The following is a 19,498-nucleotide window of genomic DNA, read 5'->3' as shown; positions in this document are numbered from 1 at the left end:
CTTAATATACAGGTCTTTCATAGTCACTTTTCCAGGTTTGTTCCAGGGATCACTGGAGGTCTGTACATCCAGATTCCCACCAATCAAACTTTTCATGTGTCTCTACAAGTGACAGCGCCTGAGACTAATGCTGCATTTACACAGACAGATTTATCTGACAGATTTTGGAAGCCAAAGCCAGGAATGGATTTGAAAAGATGATAGATCCCAGTCTTTCCTTTATGACCTGTTCCCTGTTTATAGTCTGTTCCTGGTTTGGGCTTCAAAGATCTGTCAGATAAATCTGTCTGTGTAAACGCACCATAAATGAACCTGATCTGACAAGATTCATTAAAGAATTGCAGGGACATTGTAAGATTATAAATAATAATTATAAACAAAGCGCAAAATGCTGCTAACTGATATAAATATCTAATTTTTTTTTTCTTTTCTTTTAACTGTCCCCCTCCAATGCAGTAATACATTTTTGCTATAAGTCATTAGGGATACAGACATTTACGTCTTCATTGCCCTGGGTCATCAGAGTTGCAGACACTAACCCTTTCTCTACCTTAGTCTCCGGGCGATGTTACTATACACCCATAAATTATTAATCTGGTGCACTTTTCTTTCTACTACTACCAACAAAACAAATTAAGGCTGAATATTCATGCTTTACATTTATGAATGTGCTTTCTTTGCCAGCATACAAGTGATATTGCCACTTAAATCATTTCTCTGCCTTAGCCAGTCTGTGTACATGTAAGACTCCTTCCATAAATTGTAAGTACTGCATTTTTAATGTCTTCAGTGTTTAATGATCCTGTCGTGGAACAGACCCCTCCAGCATTAACGAAAACAAAGGAGCCGTACAAAATTAACAAAGAAGACTGGGAGACAGAGTTTATAATTAAAGCAATTGATGTGTATGTTTCAGGTTCAGTCTAATATCTAAGATGGTCATATTATTATACTGTATATTGGGCTGGGTTCTCATTCTGCATAACTGCTTAGGATTTGTGATGTGAGTGCAGCCCTACAAATCTCCTGCAATGTACAGTACAATGCACAGGGATGGGTATTTTTGGGGGTATTTTTCCTGTCTGTTGTTATAGGTTGATCTATACGATGGTCAAATTGTTTAAGAAATAAAGTGATACTACTCTGAAGTTACAGAAGAATATTTTTTTCCAGAGTGAAATGGTCTTCCCTGCTGCATAATATACACTAAGGGTAGAAACACACGTACCGGATCCGCAGCAGATTCCTCACTGCGAATTTGCAGCAAAATCCGCTGCTGATCCCTTGCCTGTTAGTTTCTATAAGATTACATACTCGCAGCAGGATGTCAGTATGTAAATGCTGCCCCATTTACCCCCCGCCAGCCAGAGAATGCATTACCTGCTCCACGCTCTGACCTGCTTCGGGAGTTCCCAGCTGGATGTCTCGGTCAGCTAATCAGTGTGCTGCCCCACCACAGCGCATTGATTGGCTGAGCGGGATGTCTAGACGCCAGGAGCCCCCGAAGCAAGCCAGAGCGTGAAGCAGGTACAGTATGCTCTGGTCAGTGGGGGGTGGGTTAACGGGGCGACATTACATACTCGCAGTGGGATTTCAAGTATGTATTCTCATAGAAACGAACAGGCAAGGGATCCGCAGCAAGAAATCCGCTGGTGATCCAGTACGTGTGTTTTTACCCTAATACTTACCTAAGAAAGGCTTTCTGACAGAGGGTGGCAGTATTTCTGAAACTGTACAGTTTGTTAACTGTTTGAATGTTTCTTTGGTGAAAGAGCCAATAAATGGAAGCATTGCGAATAAGTGATTTGAAAACTGCGGAGTACCAGGTGCGATTGATGTGACAGGTAAACCATGGGGTGACCAAGTGTTTGTCGGAAACAAAAGTTCAGAAAACCTTACTGTTTATGGGGCTCTGAAGCAGACGGATGGTCACTGCATCTAAGCTAACAAAGAAGCATCAGAAGAAAAGGTGTAAATTTTCATAGCAATCGGAACTGGACCTATACTGACTGGAAAAGGGTTGCCTTCTTCAAATTTTCTGCTTCATTGCACAGATGGACATTGACTTGTCAGGCGAGAAACATCAGTGAACAAATACCGTTTAACCATTGCTTGGAGAACACAAGCTGGTGATGACAGACTTATGATCTTGGGAATGTTTTTTTTTTTGTTGTTTAACCCCTTCATGCTGCAGCTAGTTTGGACCTTAATGTCTAAGTTCATTTTTCTAAAAATCTGACCTGTCTTACTTTATGTGGTTATAGCCCTGTCATACTTTAATGCAAGCTAGCAATTTTGAGACATATTTGTACTTTCTGTAAGTGGAAAAATTTTGTTACTCTCCTGTGTTTTTTTGTTTTGTGTGAAAAACCTTAAAATATAATGAAAAACTGGAAAAATTACCAGTTTGCCACAATAGAAACTTTTGTCCTGTGGGGGAAAAAATAACAAAAACTGTTGCCACATTGCAAGATCTATAGCTGGTTTTAGGCTCATTTATTTTAGGAAGATATGAGTATAGTTTTTATTGAATATATATATATATATATATATATGCAAAGAAGGGGTCCTTGAAGCCTCAGTTATGAGTCTCAAAACACGGGAATAGCCAGATATCCATCTCTCTAGAGAAGGAAGCCCATTGCCAAGGGGTGCCTCCTAGTGGGGAGAGCACCAAACCACCCTGATACGTAATCCCTCAGGTCCTTACTCTGTTGCGAGCTTTGGGACCTAAATAGGGAAACACCAGGGTGGCCCCTGTAAGTCAAAGTCTAACTCTGTGGCGAGTATAACGACATAAGACAAGAGTTACCAAGGCTAGGCATCCATCCACAGACTGCAGTTTCGGCGCATTTGCCCCTCGTCAGTGTGGAGTAGGATTCTGGCTACTGGGGCGATGAAAAATAGACCAACAAAACACAACAATTAATGAACTCAGGGAGAACCGCGAAAAAATCCAATGGATTACTCATTTATGAGTCTCTACTGATTGTCCCCTACAAAATTTGAACATGCAAAAAAGGGGTCCGTGGAGCCTCAGTTACGAGTCTCAAAACAAGGGAATAGCCAGATATCTCTCTCTCTCAAGAGAAGGAAGCCCGTTGCCAAGGGGTGCCTCCTAGATAAATCCCAGATAAATCTACAAAAACAACCCAGTGAATAAACACTTCTGTGGGCGAGGAGACAGGGTGAATGATTTAAGGTTGTACTAGCAGGTAAATGTTAAAAGGGGAGAAAATCTGGGAGTTCAGACTGATAACAGGACAGTTTTTAACGAAAAGATCCAAACTGGATGGCTGGAGGTAAATTCTAAATGGTCAATGTCATTAAAAGACACTTTTGACATCACAGGGACATGTAAAAAGCCAGTTAGTGGGGGGTCCTAAGACCCACACTGGATAAGGGGAGCAATCTCTATGACAGCTCTATTATAAGTCTATGGAGCTTGCTAGATTGAGATGATTGACAGCAAAGAAATGCAACACGTTGCCATGTAAAGTTCTGCGCCCATTCTCCTGATCAGTGCAGGTCCCACTGCCAACCCCCATTGATCAAAACTTGACATATCAAAAGTTTATTTTACAGATAGGCAGGCTTTAAGTTCTGCTTTTCTAATTGATACTAGAAGGACAGAATTACAATAAATGTTTAGCACTGAGAAATAAAGTCAGCACTAATAAACAGTCATTAGTATATTGTATACTCTATGCTATGAAATACCCATACATTGTAATATGTATTCCAGGCCAAGCCACTAATAAAATTAACATCCACTTTAATGCCTTTTAATTATAGTTATTCTTTCATCAAGCTATAGAAATCTATAACTACATTAAACTTCTAATGTCAAAATAATGAAATGAGCATAACCAAAGGTAATGTTAACAAAAGTGAACAGCATGTAAACCTAATGGCTGAATGCAGAGGTAATTTACAGAAAGCACAGACTAAAATGTAATTATCCAATAACCTTTGTGTCTCTACTTTCTGCAAGTGGTTACATTTTAACTGTACAGTGAATTTAACTGTTTCTAGACTGTGAGTTCTATATTATCTATAATCCCTTTATAGACTATGGACATCTTTGAAAAGCAACTTTTTACTTTTTATGGTGAATTATTAGGTCACTATTACAAGTTTTGCTTACTTTTCAGTTCATAGCCTCTTTGTCTTGCTATGTGTTTTTCTTCTCTATTTAAATACAGTCTATATGATTCTCCATTGTTCTTATCTGTTCCTTTCTCTTTCTCCAGCCTGTAAGAGTTAAGGCCCTATTACACTGAACAATTATCGGCAGTAATCGTCCCGTGTAATAGAAGGCAACGATCAGCCAACATGGACGATGTCGGCTGATCGTATCTGTCATTTGTCTTTCAACATGTTGAAAGACAAAAGAATCTAATAAGAGCGATCTGCTGCCATCACTTCCTGGAATAGGAGTGGCGGCAGCAGACCGCTGATATCTGCTATGGCCTGCTCGGATGATCTAGCAATCACTCGAGCAGCCCCCTGCACCTCCCCATGGCCTCTGCTACACTCACAAGCTAACTGCCGACGCGTGTAATAGCAGCGCCAGCGAGCGGGCAACGAGGAACAAATGACCTCTGAAAGGGCTTGTTTGCTCCTCTATGTCGCCCCGTGTAATAGGCACTTTACCCTCCAGAGTTTCTCTCTCCCCTGTCTACTGTTTAAGCTGGTGTGTACCTCACTTCCTATCCCTGCTGCTATCTTAGAGGGCAGAAAGCCTATCTGATTCTGGCAGACTTATTTTTCCTTGAGCAGCAGCTAAAACATAAGAATTTTAAGATTTTTTTAATGGAGACTATTTAGAAAGTTGTTTTATTTTGCATTCAGTAAAAAATGCGGTAATACAGAAAATCAATACAGAGCAACGCATAGCATTTAACCCCTTAACGACATCGGGCGTAAACTTACGCCCTCGCGCCCTGGTACTTGGCGCATCAGGGCGTAAATTTACGCCCGATGTTTCCCAGCACACAGCGATCGGGGAAGATCATCATAGCTTCTCGGCACGGGGGGTGGTTAACACCCCCCCGTGCTTACGATCGCCGCTATAGGCTGATCAATTCAGATCAGCCAATAGCGGCGATCGGAACCTTTCCGGGTCATCGGGAAAAAAATGGCGGTCGGTGCTGTCCGAGGACGGCACCGACCGCCATTACTGTAAAAAGTAATGGTGGTCACCGTGCCACCGGCCCGGCCGGTGGCACGGCAATCAGAGTCCCACAAAATAAAAAATACCTGCCCTGGACCCCTCAGCTAGGTAGCTGAGGGGTCCAGAGCAGGTATTTGTACATTACTCACCTGTCCCGGGGTCCTGATCGGCGTCTTCCGGGTTTGCGGCGTCCTCCGTCATTCCGTTCGGTCTTCGGGTCTTTCCGGCGGTCCCCGTCATCTTCTTTCGGCTATTTTCGGCTCCAGCCTCGTCATTTTCCGGAATTTGCGCTCTGCTGCCCTCTAGCGGCTGATATGTGTAATACACTTATCATCAGCTACAGGGATGTTCAGAATGTAGAAAAAGGGTTTTTTTTTTTCCAATTTTTTTTTTTTCTATTTTCCGCACCCTATCGCCGCTGAGTGTTGATCAGCATCGCACGAAAGTGCGCTGCTAATCAGCAACTCCTCCTTTTTGGCGTAGGGTGTTTTTTTCCTATATTCTACTGCCACGGTCTGCTGATAAGTGCCGCACATAAGTGCGGCATTTATCAGCAACTCCTTTGTTGGCGTAGGTTTTTTTTATACTTACTGTAAAAAAAAAACACGTAAAAAACACTACATTACACCACACTACATTGAATAAAATTTGACACTACACCACTACATACCCCATATACCAATCCCCATATAAAGATGGCCCCCAGGGTGTTTTCGGCGTCAGACGCATACGTTATTATTGCCTCCGACACCGAAACAGCCAGTGAGGATGAATGGGGGGATCCTTCTTTCCTCCATTCATCCTCATCCTCCTCATCATCCGGTGACGTGTCTGGGGGTAGCGTAGCGTACGTTGTCCCCCAGACACGTCTTTTCCGCCAGTACCGTCCCAATAAGAGATCACGGTATGGTGTGAAATTCTACAAACTCTGTGAGCGTACCTCAGGGTACACTTACAGATTTAAGGTAGTTGCACACTGCGGAATGGCGAAGGATAACCCTTTGTGCATTCCGCAGCTGGCACCCGCCGGCGGACTGATGAGGGCGCATGTCTCTACCCGTGTCATAGACTCCATTCTATGCACGGGCGGATTCCGTCGTCCATCCAAAGAATGAATACGTTGGACGGAGAGCGGAATCCGCCCGTGCATAGAATGGAGTCTATGACACGGATGGAGACGTGCGCCTGCATCAGTCAGCCGGCGGGTGCCAACTGCAGAATGCACAATGGATTATCTGTCGCGATTCCGCAGTGTGCACGTACCCTTAGAGTGTATGTAGGAAGGGACACCCGAATGCAGCCCCCAGATGCCCCCAGATGCCCCCTCCCCCCCCCCATCCTTGGAACAAGTGGGAAGATCGTCCGGGAACTGATCTTCCCACTGCTGGATAAAGGTCACCACCTGTACGGGGATAACTTTTATACCAGCACCCCCTCTTCCGGTCCGTCACTGCCCGAGCTACTGTAGCTTGCGGCACAATCCGAAAATATCAGAAGCAGTAATAAATCCCTAATAATTAGTAGCCATATAGCGGACCCAGCGCTTCTGGATATGAAGGACCCCGTATCGCACCAGGACAACATTTTCCAGGTGACGTCCCCTACACTGGAGAAAGGGAGACCCCAGAAGAAGTGCAGAGTGTGGCGTAACAGGGGGATCAGGAAGGACACCATTTTCCAGTGTGACACCTGTCCTGATCGCCCAGGCCTCTGCATACTGGATCGCTTCAAGGCGTACTACACGTCATTGGAGTTCTACATTATCTAAATTCTGTCCCTTATTCCTATTTCAGGGGTCACGTTGATTCAGGGATTATTCTGATCGCCATTATGGAGTCGGGAAGGAATTTTTCCCCTGTGATAAAGCTACTGTCGTCTGCCTCACGAGGGTTTTTTGCCTTCCTCTGGATCAACACAGATAGAATTTGATGGACACCTGTCATTTCCAACCTTATAAACCAATAGTTGGCCTAATACCCCCAAATAAATTAGAATTGTCCCTTTTCCCCAGCTAAATAGGTATGGCCGCCATTCCCATTAGAGGATGCCATTAGAGGATGCCATCAATTCCAAAGCCTCTGTGCGGCCAGGACAGTACAAACCCCCCACAAGTGACCCCATTCTGGAAACTACACCCCATAAGGAATCTAACAAGGGGGGCAGCGGGGATATGGCCCCCTGGTGACGGCCACATTTGGGACGTGAAAATGAAAAAAATGGTATTTTTTATTTTCTCGGCACATTCTACGTAAGTGACTGTCACCAGTGGGGTCCATATCCTCACTGCACCCCTTGTTAGATTCCTTATGGGGTGTAGTTTCCAGAACGGGGTCACTTGTCGGGGGTTTCTACTGACCTGTCAGCACAGGAGCTTTGTAATTGCGACATGGCCTCCATCCTCCATTCCAGCCTCTAAATGGCGCTCTGTCCCTTTGGTGGCTTGCCCTGTGCCCATATGGCACATTATGTCCACATGTGGGGTATTTTCGTACTCAGGGGAAACTACCCTACACGTTTTGTGTTCATTTTCTTTTTTAACCCCTTGTGGAAATGGAAAAAATCAAGGCTAGACCAACATTTAGTGTAATTTTTGTAAAATTTTTACTCTAAATCATTAATCTTGTCATGATTTTTTCATTTTCTCAAGGGGCTAAAAGATAAAAAAAAACAATAATTGTGTAGAGCAATTTCCCCTGAGTACGGAAATACCCCACATGTGGACATAAAGCGCCATGCGGGTGCAGGGTAAGCCTCCAAAGGGAAGGAGCGCCATTTGGTTTTTGAAGGCTGGATTTGGATGGAATGGATTTCGAGGGGCCTTGAGGGGTATAGTTTCCAGAATGGGGTCACTCGTGGGGGGTTTCCAGTGTTTTGGCAGCACGAGGGCTCTGTAAATGCGACATGGCCCTTGAAATCCTTTCCAGTGAAATTCAGCTTCCAAAAGCCAATTGGCGCTCCTTCCCTTTGGAGGCTCGTCCTGCGCCCCCTTGGCACTTTATCGCCACATGTGGGGTATTTCCGTACTCGGGAGAAACTGCGCTACACATTTTGTGTCTTTTTTTTCCTCTTATCCCTTTATGAAAATGAAAAATTGAAGGCTAGGACAATGTTTTAGTGTAAAAAATAAATTTTTCTTTTTTCACGCCATATTGTTCGGAAAATCTGTGAAGCACCTGTGGGGTCCAAATGCTCACCGCACCCCTTGTTACATTCCTTGAGGGGTGTAGTTTTCTAAATGGTGTCCCTTTAGGGGTCTTTTTTCAGGTTTTGGCACCCCAGAGCCTCTGCCAACCTGAAGTGGTACAGTCAAAAATGACCAAATATAACGGAGGCATTGAAATTCACTAGGCGCTCCATTATATCTGAGGCTTGTGGTTGCGTCAAATAGCGCAATAGGGCCACATATGGGGTATTTCTATAAACTGCAGAAACGGGGCAATAATTATTGGGGTGCATTTCTCTGGTAATAGGTTTATAATTATGAAAAATATTGAATTACAATAAAATCTCTGCACAGAAAATTAAAATTTTCAAATTTCTTACACACTTGGCTTTTATTTCTGTGACTCCCCTAAAGGGTTAAAACACTTTCTGGATATGCTTTTGCAGAGTGTGAGGGGTGCAGTTTCTGAAATGGGTGCTTTGTGGGGCTTTCTAACATACAGGCCCCTCAAATACACTTTAAATTATTAAAGCTGGGTTCACACACTGTATACTTCAGGCAGTATTTGGTCCTCAAGTCAGGTCCTCATAGCAACCAAAACCAGGAGTGGATTGAAAACACAGAAAGGCTCTGTTCACACAATGTTGAAATTGAGTGGATGGCCGTCATATAACGGTAAATAACTGCCATTATTTCAATATAACAGCCGTTGTTTTAAAATAACAGCAAAAATTTGCCATTAAATGACGGCCATCCACTCAATTACAACATTATGTGAACATAGCCTTTCTGTGTTTTCAATCCACTCCTGGTTTTGGTTGCTATACAGCCTCACAAATACAGCCTCAAATATACATAGTGTGAACCCATTAAACCTGAACAGGTCCCTAAAAATATCTGATTTTGAAATTTTACTAAAATTTGGAAATTTGCTGCTAATGTTTTAAGCTTCCTATTGTCTAAAAAAAAAATGAAAGATCGTTTAATAAATGCCGCCAACATAAAGTAGACATGTTGCTAATGCTATTTAATATATAATTTATGTGGTATAACCACTTTCTGTATACGCAAAAAAGTTTCACATTATTTGGGGTCTTTTCATAAAGATTCGTTATGAGTATCGACTCCAATTTACCAGAAATGTAAAGTACAATATGTCACGAGAAAACAATCTCAGAATCAGCCGGATAGGTAAAAGCATCCCGAAGTTATTAATGAATAAAGTGACACTGGTCATATTCATAAAATTTGTCTCTTTCATTAAGGCCATTTCAGGCTCTGTCCTTAAGGGGTTAATGATAGAAGCTGAAAAAAATTGGGAATGATTTGAAACTTATACATCTTAATCCATAGGAAAAATCTACAAAACAATTGTGAAGTACAAGGCTTCAGGTACAAAAGGAAATAGAGCCAGCCCATGAGCAGGCTAGGAATGCTTTATGCCAGTCAATAAATACAGTACTGGGCCAAGGTTGGTGATATAAATTCCTCACAACGTTTAAGTTTGTAATTTTAAAAGTCATGATTGTGAGTAGTTTAATGATGATAAAACCAATATAAGGGAATAGATAGGCTCACTAAAGGTAGAAAAACAAATCAGTACTGCAGGCAGTAGAGTGGTAAATGGATTTTTGTTGGACACGGTTTGATCAAGATAAAGCTTCTCAGGTGTCACGTGCAGCAGATTCTTTGCAGAAATTTCTTAAATATCAGTTCTGAATAAAATTGTTTTCACAGCATGAGCACGCATTCTGCAAACTATATTTAGAAGAATGGAACAGTTACAGAAATTATAACACAAATTCTGCCAAGTGTGAACATACCATTAATCCATCAAGTCTCACTGATAAGTAAACTTTCTAACAAGAAACATATTTTTGACAAATAAATTCTGGTCCGGTAAATTCTCACTGATTAATGAGAAATAAATACTACTGTCGTATTATTGTTACGATCTCATTCCCATCTTGGTTATCTTTGGCATCTGTGTTTTGACTGCATGCGGTGGCTTAACCAAAGGTCTGGTGACCCCCAACTGAAATCTGCCAGTTTGGGTAACCAATATTTTTCCGATGCAAATCTGTGATCCCCACTCAATCCCACACAGTGTCAATTGTGGTGGTTGTGCTTCAGCAAATGTACCTGAATATTCTCCTACATGTCTAGTCAAGTTATAAGGAACTTGCATTGTCTGTGCATCCCCATTAGCTCTCAACCACTTTTCTCCTCTTTATTAGAAATGAATAGAGCGGCTCACAGGCATTTGCAGTAGCCATTCTGTTCTGTTGTACCTGTAACAATACTGTAAAGACAAATCTAGCAGCACATGTATCATGGTCTGTCCCTTTTTAATATACTGGGATAATTTTAAGGTGAGGGGCAGAGAGGTAACACGTTTTTTGTTTTTTTTTTAAATTGAGGTTTTATGTCATGTGATGGGAGGGCATTGGTCCTCATTGACATATAACATAGCTGCAGGACAATTGTAGGAGACTTTAAACTTTGTGAAAATAATGAGAAGAACCAGGGGCTTTGAGGATCTTGCTTACATGATAAAGACTGCTTTGGTACAGAGTAATAACCAGGCATATGGAGGTATATTAGAAGACTTATACCACTCTTTGATAGCCCTATTTCTGTTCTGTACAAAACGGAGCTCTAATGTGGCCATGAGCATGCGCTCTGATTTTCCATTTAACCGCACCTATATTTTATGCAGATTATTTATAGACAAGCAAAATGTAAAAGTATACTGTACTTGTCAGTCTTGTTGAGTTGTTTGCGGCAGGGCACAGAGTCTCTAATGCAGGTTCCTGTTGCTGGATCAACACCTTCCACAATTACAAACGGTCTTTCTTCCAAGGTCGCCACAGTCAAATGCTGGTCATCATCTACAGGCTGCAGAAACTTCCCATAACGTGACCACACAGGGTACTTCATCCGTAGGTCGCCATGTTCCCAGATTCCAACCTAGGCTCATGGAAATATCAAAACTTAATATCAGTAACATCAACCGTCTCAAATTAGTCTAAAATTTTACTAAATACATTTCAGCAGTTTAGTTTTAATTTGACTTTTTTTTTTTTTTTTTTTTTTTTTACTTTTGGACATTTTATATCAGCTCTTTAGATTATTCATCAAAGATAAAGTCCATTTTTAGTCTCTACTGACTCTGCTGGGCTGGAAATATGGAAGGCTGAGTAAGTGAAATAAACATTATTGAACTGTTTTTGTGATGTTAACCTCACGATTTATAAGTGGAATATATCATGAGAAAATAACCAACCTATTTTTTACATTTTTATGTTTAACATATTTTTTTAGACTTGTTAGTGATACATTTTTCTAATTTTCCATTTTTAATATCGAATAATCTTTGCTCTTCTGCACAGGTCATTGAGCATGCCGTCTCCCCTAAAGAAATGAACAGTCTGATCCAGATCATACTAATGAAGTCTGCTGTAAAGCATAGATGGGGAACGCCAACTGTTGTACAACTACATTACCCATCATGCCTGGAGAGCTAAAGTCAAAACTTTGGCTGTCCAGGTATGATGGAAATTGTAGTTTTGTGACTTCTTGAGGGCCAAAGGCTCTCCATCCCAGCTGTTAGCATTTTTTTTTTTTTTTCAAACTATTTTTATTGATTTTTTCATATAAATATTCACATAATATCAGTAGAACATATTTGCATTGTATGTCCACAGAAAAGAAACAATCAGGAGGTGATCAACCACATAGCAAAAAAGATGAGTGATAAGAGTACTTTCCAGTAAGTACATACGATTAGCATTTCCTGTTTAATACCTGAAACATTCCCAACCCCTAACTCTTCCACCACCCTCCACAGATGCAGAAAAAAAAAAAGAAAAAAAGAAATGAAAACCAGGTTTAAAGCGTCTATAACCATACCTCAGTACCTGATACGTTCAAATGTCCTAGTGTCCCTGCTAGCTCAGATGTTAAATACCACTTTGTCCCAGTAAACAACTTCATCAGGTCTTTTATTTGTTGATCTGAGAGAAAGTTTTCTGCAAAACATCTCCTTTTTTTGAAAAATCTAGCCAATCTCTGGCCAAGAAAGGAACTGTCCAGAGCAGAAAAGATTTTCTTTGGGGATTCATAGAAAACCGAGACAGAGTTCCTGCCTTGGCCAGAGATGTCAGCAGAGAGCACCGTGTCCTTAAAGGCAACCTATTGTTTTAATGGTGTCTGAACCACAAGCCATCGAGGCAGTGGCTGGCAGCTTTTACCCACATCTTCTGCCTCGATTGCATGTACATTATGTATGTTTGTGTATAGGGAGAAATCTATCAATCAGGTAGAAGCCACTAAGGTAGGCAGGTAGAAGCCACCAGGGTCCGTCCTGGTGATTTACGGATCAGGCAGCATGAAAGTAATGAAAGATTGCCTTTAAGCAAATTGTTTGCTATACTTGTGTCGTTCTACCTGAATGGTTTGCATGCAACTAAACATCAACAATTCAAAATGCCCTGGGGATGATTTCGTACACCGACTGCACTTAAAGCTTTATGGCTCAGCATTAATACCAATTTTACAAATGTTCTTGCAACTAAATGGACATAAAACATTACATCCATGTGGAAAACTGTCCCTTGAGACTATAAGACTGCATTACCTGGATTTGGGTGCAGTTTTTGATGCAGTTTCTCCTGTTCTCTGGTATTTATTCCTGGCATGTGCTCGAGAAAATGCATAAAAAACGGCTTGTGAGAAACCAGCTTTCACTCACGAAAATTTTTGTAATGAATCTGCCTCATGTGAATATACTCATAATGACCATGATTTAGAAGAGAGCACAAAAACATATGGACGTGTTCAAGTCTTCACATCCTTTCAGCCATATGGTGGCTTTATTTTTCTACATAGCCAGATTACATGGCTTTTATTTAGAATTCTAAACATTTCTATTTTTGTCCTTTTGTCCGCACAAAGAAAAGGCCACAAATAGTATACATGGTAAAAAATAGATCCCAGCAGGGTAAATGACTGTGTTTCCTCAGCTTATATGCAATTAATTACACTTTCAATGACGCAAAAACTCTTGTCATGCAGTTCAAAATGTTCGTGGGTGAATGTCAGCTCTGATCAGCCTAGTGTTATATCAGTTTGTGGCATAATGGAGAGAGCAAGAGGTGAGAGCACAGGTTGCAAGTTAAACAAATTGCATAGCCCCATAGTGTGCATAAATGTCCATATGAAATAAGTTTTATTTTTATAAAGAAAAAACAAACAAACAAAAAAAAAATCATTTGGTAATGGTAAAAGGTGATTTTAATCAGCTAGAGGTTTAGTGGGACATCTTTTTAATCTGAATATTTTGAACTGTTTTTCCATTCTAAATGGTAATAGACCCCAAGCTCACAATCAACATCAATATTCAATGCTTTAATGTAAAAAAAAAAATTGAAGGTAAAAGAAGAAAAAAAAATAAAGTAGAGGGTGAAACTACATACTAGAGGGGGCACTTATCATAAGTGTGCACCAGGTCTAGACTGTAAAAACATTTTTATGCATGCCACTGTCTTTCACAAAAATGTCATGATTTTTTTCTACTTGTCTAATGCCTTTCTTGTTGGAGCTTGACTTAAGTGGGCATGACGAGAGGGTGTAGATTTTTGCAAAGGCAGATTTATGACAATTTACTCCACAATTTTGCATAAATTGTAGCTAAAATCCACACCAGCTTGGACCTAGAATAGATTTCAGTAACAGGGTGCAGGGGCATCCCATTCACTGCCTGGCTTATTAGTGGGCATGCGGAAGCTGGCACACATTTAAAAAGATTAAAAAATGCTGGTTTTGTTTTGTTGTTGTTTTTTTTCCCCTTCAAAACACAGGATGCTCTGAATATAGTGTCTTTTGTTTGTTTGTTATTGCATATACTTAAAAAACAACAGAAAAAGAAAAACACTCATAAAAAATAGAAGGTCCAAAGTTTTGTTCTGTATAATTATTTTATATATTTATATAGTTGTTGGAATTTCTTTTTCTGACAAAGTGCTCTAACTGCTAACCGGAGCCATTACTGGGGGAGCTTAAAAATGAAATGCATACTGCTTATACTTTTAAGAGTATTTGTGCTTTTAGGTGCCTTTTTTATAGACAAAAAAAAATAATCAAAAGTATTAACATATGTCTACATGAGCAATATATACAGAATAAGAACATACTCACTGCATCTACAAATAAATATAATACAATAAAAACAAACACAAAAGCAAAAGCACTAGTTCCTCCAGCTCTCAAAGAATCATGGGTGTGTCCTGAATTTATCATCAGTTTTCTCCCTTTCCCCTCTATGCCTTCTCATTTCCAGTCTGCCCTAAGTTCAACTCCAGAGTTGGCAGAGACTAGCTACTATGATGTCTTCCCCTACACAGCACATTTTGTGCACAGCATAGAAGACCTCATAGGGGTAGCTTCACACATAATGGATTTAAGCCGATTTGCAGCAGATTTCACACTGCAACTTTGCAGCAAAATCCACTGTGAATCCTGCTACTGTGATTTTTAATGGGGTTACATACCCACAGCAGAATTTTTATTCCATTACGAGTATGTAATGCCGGCCCCTTTAACACCCCTGCCGCCCATCGCATATATTACCTGCTCAGCACAGAGGCTGCATCTGAGGCTCCCAATGGTCCTGCTCAGCCAATCAGTGACTGCAGCAGGGCTGTGCACTGATTGGTTAAGCAGGAGCCTCAGATGTGGCAGTGGCGCCAAGCAGGTATCGAATGCTGCAGGCAGGGGTAAAGGGGAATGAAAATTCCACTGTGGGTATGTAACCCTATTGAAAATCACAGTAGCAGGATTCGCAGCAGATTTAGCTGCAAACTTGCAGCGTGAAATCCGTTGCAAATCAGTTACATGTGTAACTACCCTAAGGCAGAACTGATCAGTGTAGCTGTGAATCCAGCACTGGTGTAGGAGAGAACGCTTACTAGAAGTGCTATATATACATGTCTCTGTTTTTTCTCACTGAAGCAAGAGTTAACTCAATGATAAACCAGTAAACAGTAAGCTCCCTACAGTAGTGTCTAAGAAATGGATTGCACTTCCAATCCATTTCCGTTTTCCTCATCATCAGTATCAAAGCGTTGAAAGGAAACAAACCGTTGAACTGATCCTTATTATTTGAATGGAACTATTTAAAATATCCAGTGTGGATGGACAGGCTAAATGGGAGATCGCAACTTGAAGCATTTCCCTGCCCGTCCCGCCCAAGAACTGATCACTTTATCTTTTGGCCATAAGATATGCTCCTAGGATAGCTGGTGGGAACCATTTGCAAGGCATTTGCAAGGCACAAAAGACTGTACGGAAACTTTAATATGTTTAAAAAGAAATAATAGTTGCTACGTGAAGTATATCACAAAAAAAATGAATAAATAAATTATATATATATATATATATATATACACAGTATATATATTACAAATGCCAGAAGACTACTGGTACCTGCTTACACTATTTCTTGGAGCTGTATCAAGATTAATACCCTTCTGAGACTAAATATTTCAGCTTCACAATAGAGTGTGCTCTAGCAATGCCAAGAATACTCCGTTGTCATCGATAGCAGAACAATTAGCTTAAATAAAAAGGTTTTTCTATCAATCACCATACAGAAGATACCCAGGGACTAGAAGTCTTCCACAGCCCCTTCTATTACTGAGATTCTGCTCTAAGGGACATATGCTTTAAGCCAGCGTTAGAGATGAAGCCTTCATCTTTAAATTAATAACTATTGTTTATCACCAGGAATAATTTTTTTTCCTAATATTTATTATTTAAACTAGTTTAATTTGTCATTAAATGGGCTCTAAGGGGACAAGTCCCAAAGCAGTCTATACTTTAATTTTGAATTTTTCTTCAGGCCCTATTACTTCTTCTTTTTCTTTTTTTTCCCTTTTTAATTTAAAAATTTTACTTTTATGCAGACCATATTGTACAAAAACTGACCATTACCGCCAGTGAACATCACAGCAATTATACAAAAGTGTATTACCCACACCCTTCTTTTTTCTCACTTACTTACTTACTTCTTTTTTTTCTAATTTCCATTTTTTTAAATTTAGATATATTTGTTTCCACAGTTTTATATCAAAATGTGCCCCAATGATTACATATGACCTAACAATGCCCCACTCATTTCTCAAGTGAGATTTTCAGGGAGTCAAGGGCTAATTAGCGCAAGATGTGAGAATAAATTACTATTTCTTTACAGACATATTATTTTCCCTGAGCATCATTTTTGGGGAGCAGTGTGAAAATGTTGATCAATAGTCTAGATTATGCGCAAAGGTAAGGCTAACACCAGGGGCGTAACTAGAAATGGCTGGGCTCCATAGCAAACTTTTGATTGCCCCCCCCCCCCCCAACTGACCACTAAACGGTCAAGTGAAGTCATAACTACATAACTGCTAGCTCTGGTCAGGAGTGCTTGCAGTTAAAGGGACATTTGCAAAACCCAGGAGACCAGCAGGGCCACCCGGTGCTGCAAACGATGATGGCTCAGGGGGCCCAGTGTATTGCAGGAGCAGGTCATGGGGCCCCTGATGCGGCGGGCCCCATAGCAGGCTGCTATAGTGGTAGTTACGCCCCTGGCTAACACATTGGACATACTGGATAAAAAAGGACACAAAAAGCCTAAGTAAAATCCTGCATTGGATGCATATTGGTTCTTGAGAATTGTTACAATGTTGCTAACATGTTTGTAATAACAGATTTTGTCCACTGTTCATTTGTCAGCAGAGATGAAGAAGCTCAACAAACAGCAGAGGCCTCATCGGATGAAGAGAATAAAGAACCTAATCTGAAGGAGGCACGCACCATGACTCCACCAACAAGAGGCCAAGAGGGCCCTGTTGAGCCTGGCCAGGGAGACGAACATCTGGCTTGATGTTAAAGAATAAATTGTGGGAGTCCTGCCTGCACTCCCTCTTATACTAAGGCTGTTGTTGGCATAAATGATTGTGATTAGTGGTCACACAGCCTCTGCCCCCCCCCTCAACCACTATCCTGTGCTTTATACTATTTCTTTATGTAATAAAGATATTTTGTGATATATCGGTGTTTGACTATTTTCTGGATATCACAAGTTTTTTACTTCCTATCTCTGCCTATCTCTCCCTCTCTCTACCTCCCTGTAAATATCTACTTGTTTGCCTATCTATCTATGTGCTTTCCCTCCCTAACTAGCACGGAGCTCCTCTCTCTCTGCAGTCTAGACACACAATGAGAAAGAGCATGGACGCTCAGGCAATTCCTGTTCCTGTAGTGACGTCACACACCTTGATATTCACATAATAAAAGGATAAAAGGGATTATAGGAGTAATAATTCCTTATATCCTCTTCCATTCTGTGAAAACAATACAGTTTTGCGACGCCGTTGCGGTTTTAACGAACTTCGTCACAAACCATTTTGAAAGTTCGGTTCGATAACGTTTCGGTTTGCTCATCCCTACTAGTAAGTTAAGTTAGCTAATGCATATCAGAGCTTCCTGACTCTCTAGATAATGTCAATGGAGAGAGGTATGGGGCAATTGTGATTTCAACTGCCTAACCCTTTCATTCTCAGACAGATAAAATCTTTTCTGCAGAGGCTTATCCACCCTGCCTAGTGTTGAGCGAAGAGCCCTAACCGTTCAGGTTTGATCAACACTAATCCTATCTCTATTGAGAAAACATAAATCTTCTGCCATGGTGACTGTTCATGTGTATAGAGAGAAAGGGAGAGATAGTTGCCGATAGAGATGTTCAGCCGATAATTGTTCATAGAATATGGCCACCTAACAATACAGGGCAGAAACAAGATTGCCAAATACTGTAGACTAGAAAAAAAAAAGTGATAATACACTCTTTACACAGTGCCTGGTTGGAAAATAGGGAGCAGGAGCAAGGTGAGAAACAGTAATGCCCTAACTTTTACTCTGTAGAGGGCATTATGTATTTTTTGAGACTGGAGTGAAAAATGGCTTCCAGATTGAATCCAGTCTCCGTCCAAGCCCACCGTGCATTATTAAACATGGCTGAGTGTTTCCTCTTCCCAGTAAATGTGTGTCTTAAAAGTGCAAATAGATGTTTATAAAACACAACTTGTTTTATGCACAAAAGCATAAAATTGTCCATGAATAATAATAATAACACTTGGCAGTCCGGTACTTTATGTCTGAAAAATGTGAAGGAGCACGACTGAAAGACTACATATCACTTTTATGAGTCAATTACAACCATTCTCATTTAACGTAGCTGCTATTGATAGGCTGTCCTTGAGAACATTGGAGCTTGCATAATTTACTTGAGTCAGGGGCTTTCTGGACACTGGTAACTGCTCTGCAGATACTTACACAGATCAGAGGGGAGGAAATATAACTTTATCAAGTCGAATAGAAGTAATAATAAGTGTGAAATTATCCCGGGTCTTGTCAAAGTCTTAAATCAACAGCCAGCTTAGGCTTGATCTACTGTAGGTACTAGGAAGACCCTTGTGTATCTTTATTATTATAAATCATCTAAACAGTCACAAGAAGCTTGTAGTAAAAAAAGGAACATGAAACACCCAAGCAGCCACTCTGCACTTTTTTTTTTTTTTTTACTGATTACATACAGATACTGATACTGAAATGTTCTTTTTTTCTACTACATTCTACTACATTCTTATTCTCTTGTAATTTTATTTTATTTTATTTTTTAATAATGGGAGCAGCCATCTTGCCAAAGCAGTTTAAACAGCATTTATAGAAATCCATCATCACTTGCCTGTGAGCATAGGCACAATAGTTTAGCCCAGACCATATTCAGATGAATTGGATTGCTTTCTGGGCATGATCTGTGACCTATGCAGATGTCATTACACAGGAAGGGGGGGGGGGCTGACCTCTGAGCTTTAACTATTGTGAATGGTGAGCTATCTACTAATCTAATTTTTCATTATAATGTTGTCTGTTGTGATGATGCCAAGGGCATTGCTAAAAAAATGACCTGTACAGAACAGGACATATCAGGTTATTGTTAAGTCTAGTGGCCAGAAAAACTTTTTGGGATTATTTTCTGATAGTAAAATGTAAAGTTAGAAATATTATCACTAACAATTCTCAACAATAATGTTTGACATAAAAACGTGATTTAAACA

At 40.5% G+C, this 19,498-nt stretch overlaps 1 protein-coding gene and 1 long non-coding RNA gene across 2 annotated transcripts in view; one reads left to right on the top strand and one right to left on the bottom strand.

The window, feature by feature from the left end:
- LOC138768540 (uncharacterized) overlaps positions 1-17,366 on the top strand; it is a 47,336-nt gene extending 29,970 nt beyond the window's left edge. The window contains exons 2-3 of the long non-coding RNA XR_011359163.1: positions 12,047-12,111; positions 17,115-17,366. This is a non-coding gene — a long non-coding RNA (uncharacterized lncRNA). The remainder of the gene's footprint in view (positions 1-12,046; positions 12,112-17,114) is intronic.
- Positions 1-19,498, bottom strand: part of GRIN2D (glutamate ionotropic receptor NMDA type subunit 2D) — a 242,091-nt gene that overhangs the window by 150,060 nt on the left and 72,533 nt on the right. The window contains exon 4 of the mRNA XM_069946428.1: positions 11,098-11,309. Within this exon, the coding sequence (XP_069802529.1) occupies positions 11,098-11,309 (212 nt within the window). The remainder of the gene's footprint in view (positions 1-11,097; positions 11,310-19,498) is intronic.

Source organism: Dendropsophus ebraccatus, chromosome 12 (assembly GCF_027789765.1).
Source record: "Dendropsophus ebraccatus isolate aDenEbr1 chromosome 12, aDenEbr1.pat, whole genome shotgun sequence".
Taxonomy (NCBI): domain Eukaryota; kingdom Metazoa; phylum Chordata; class Amphibia; order Anura; family Hylidae; genus Dendropsophus; species Dendropsophus ebraccatus.
This window is presented reverse-complemented; position numbering and strand designations above follow the sequence as displayed.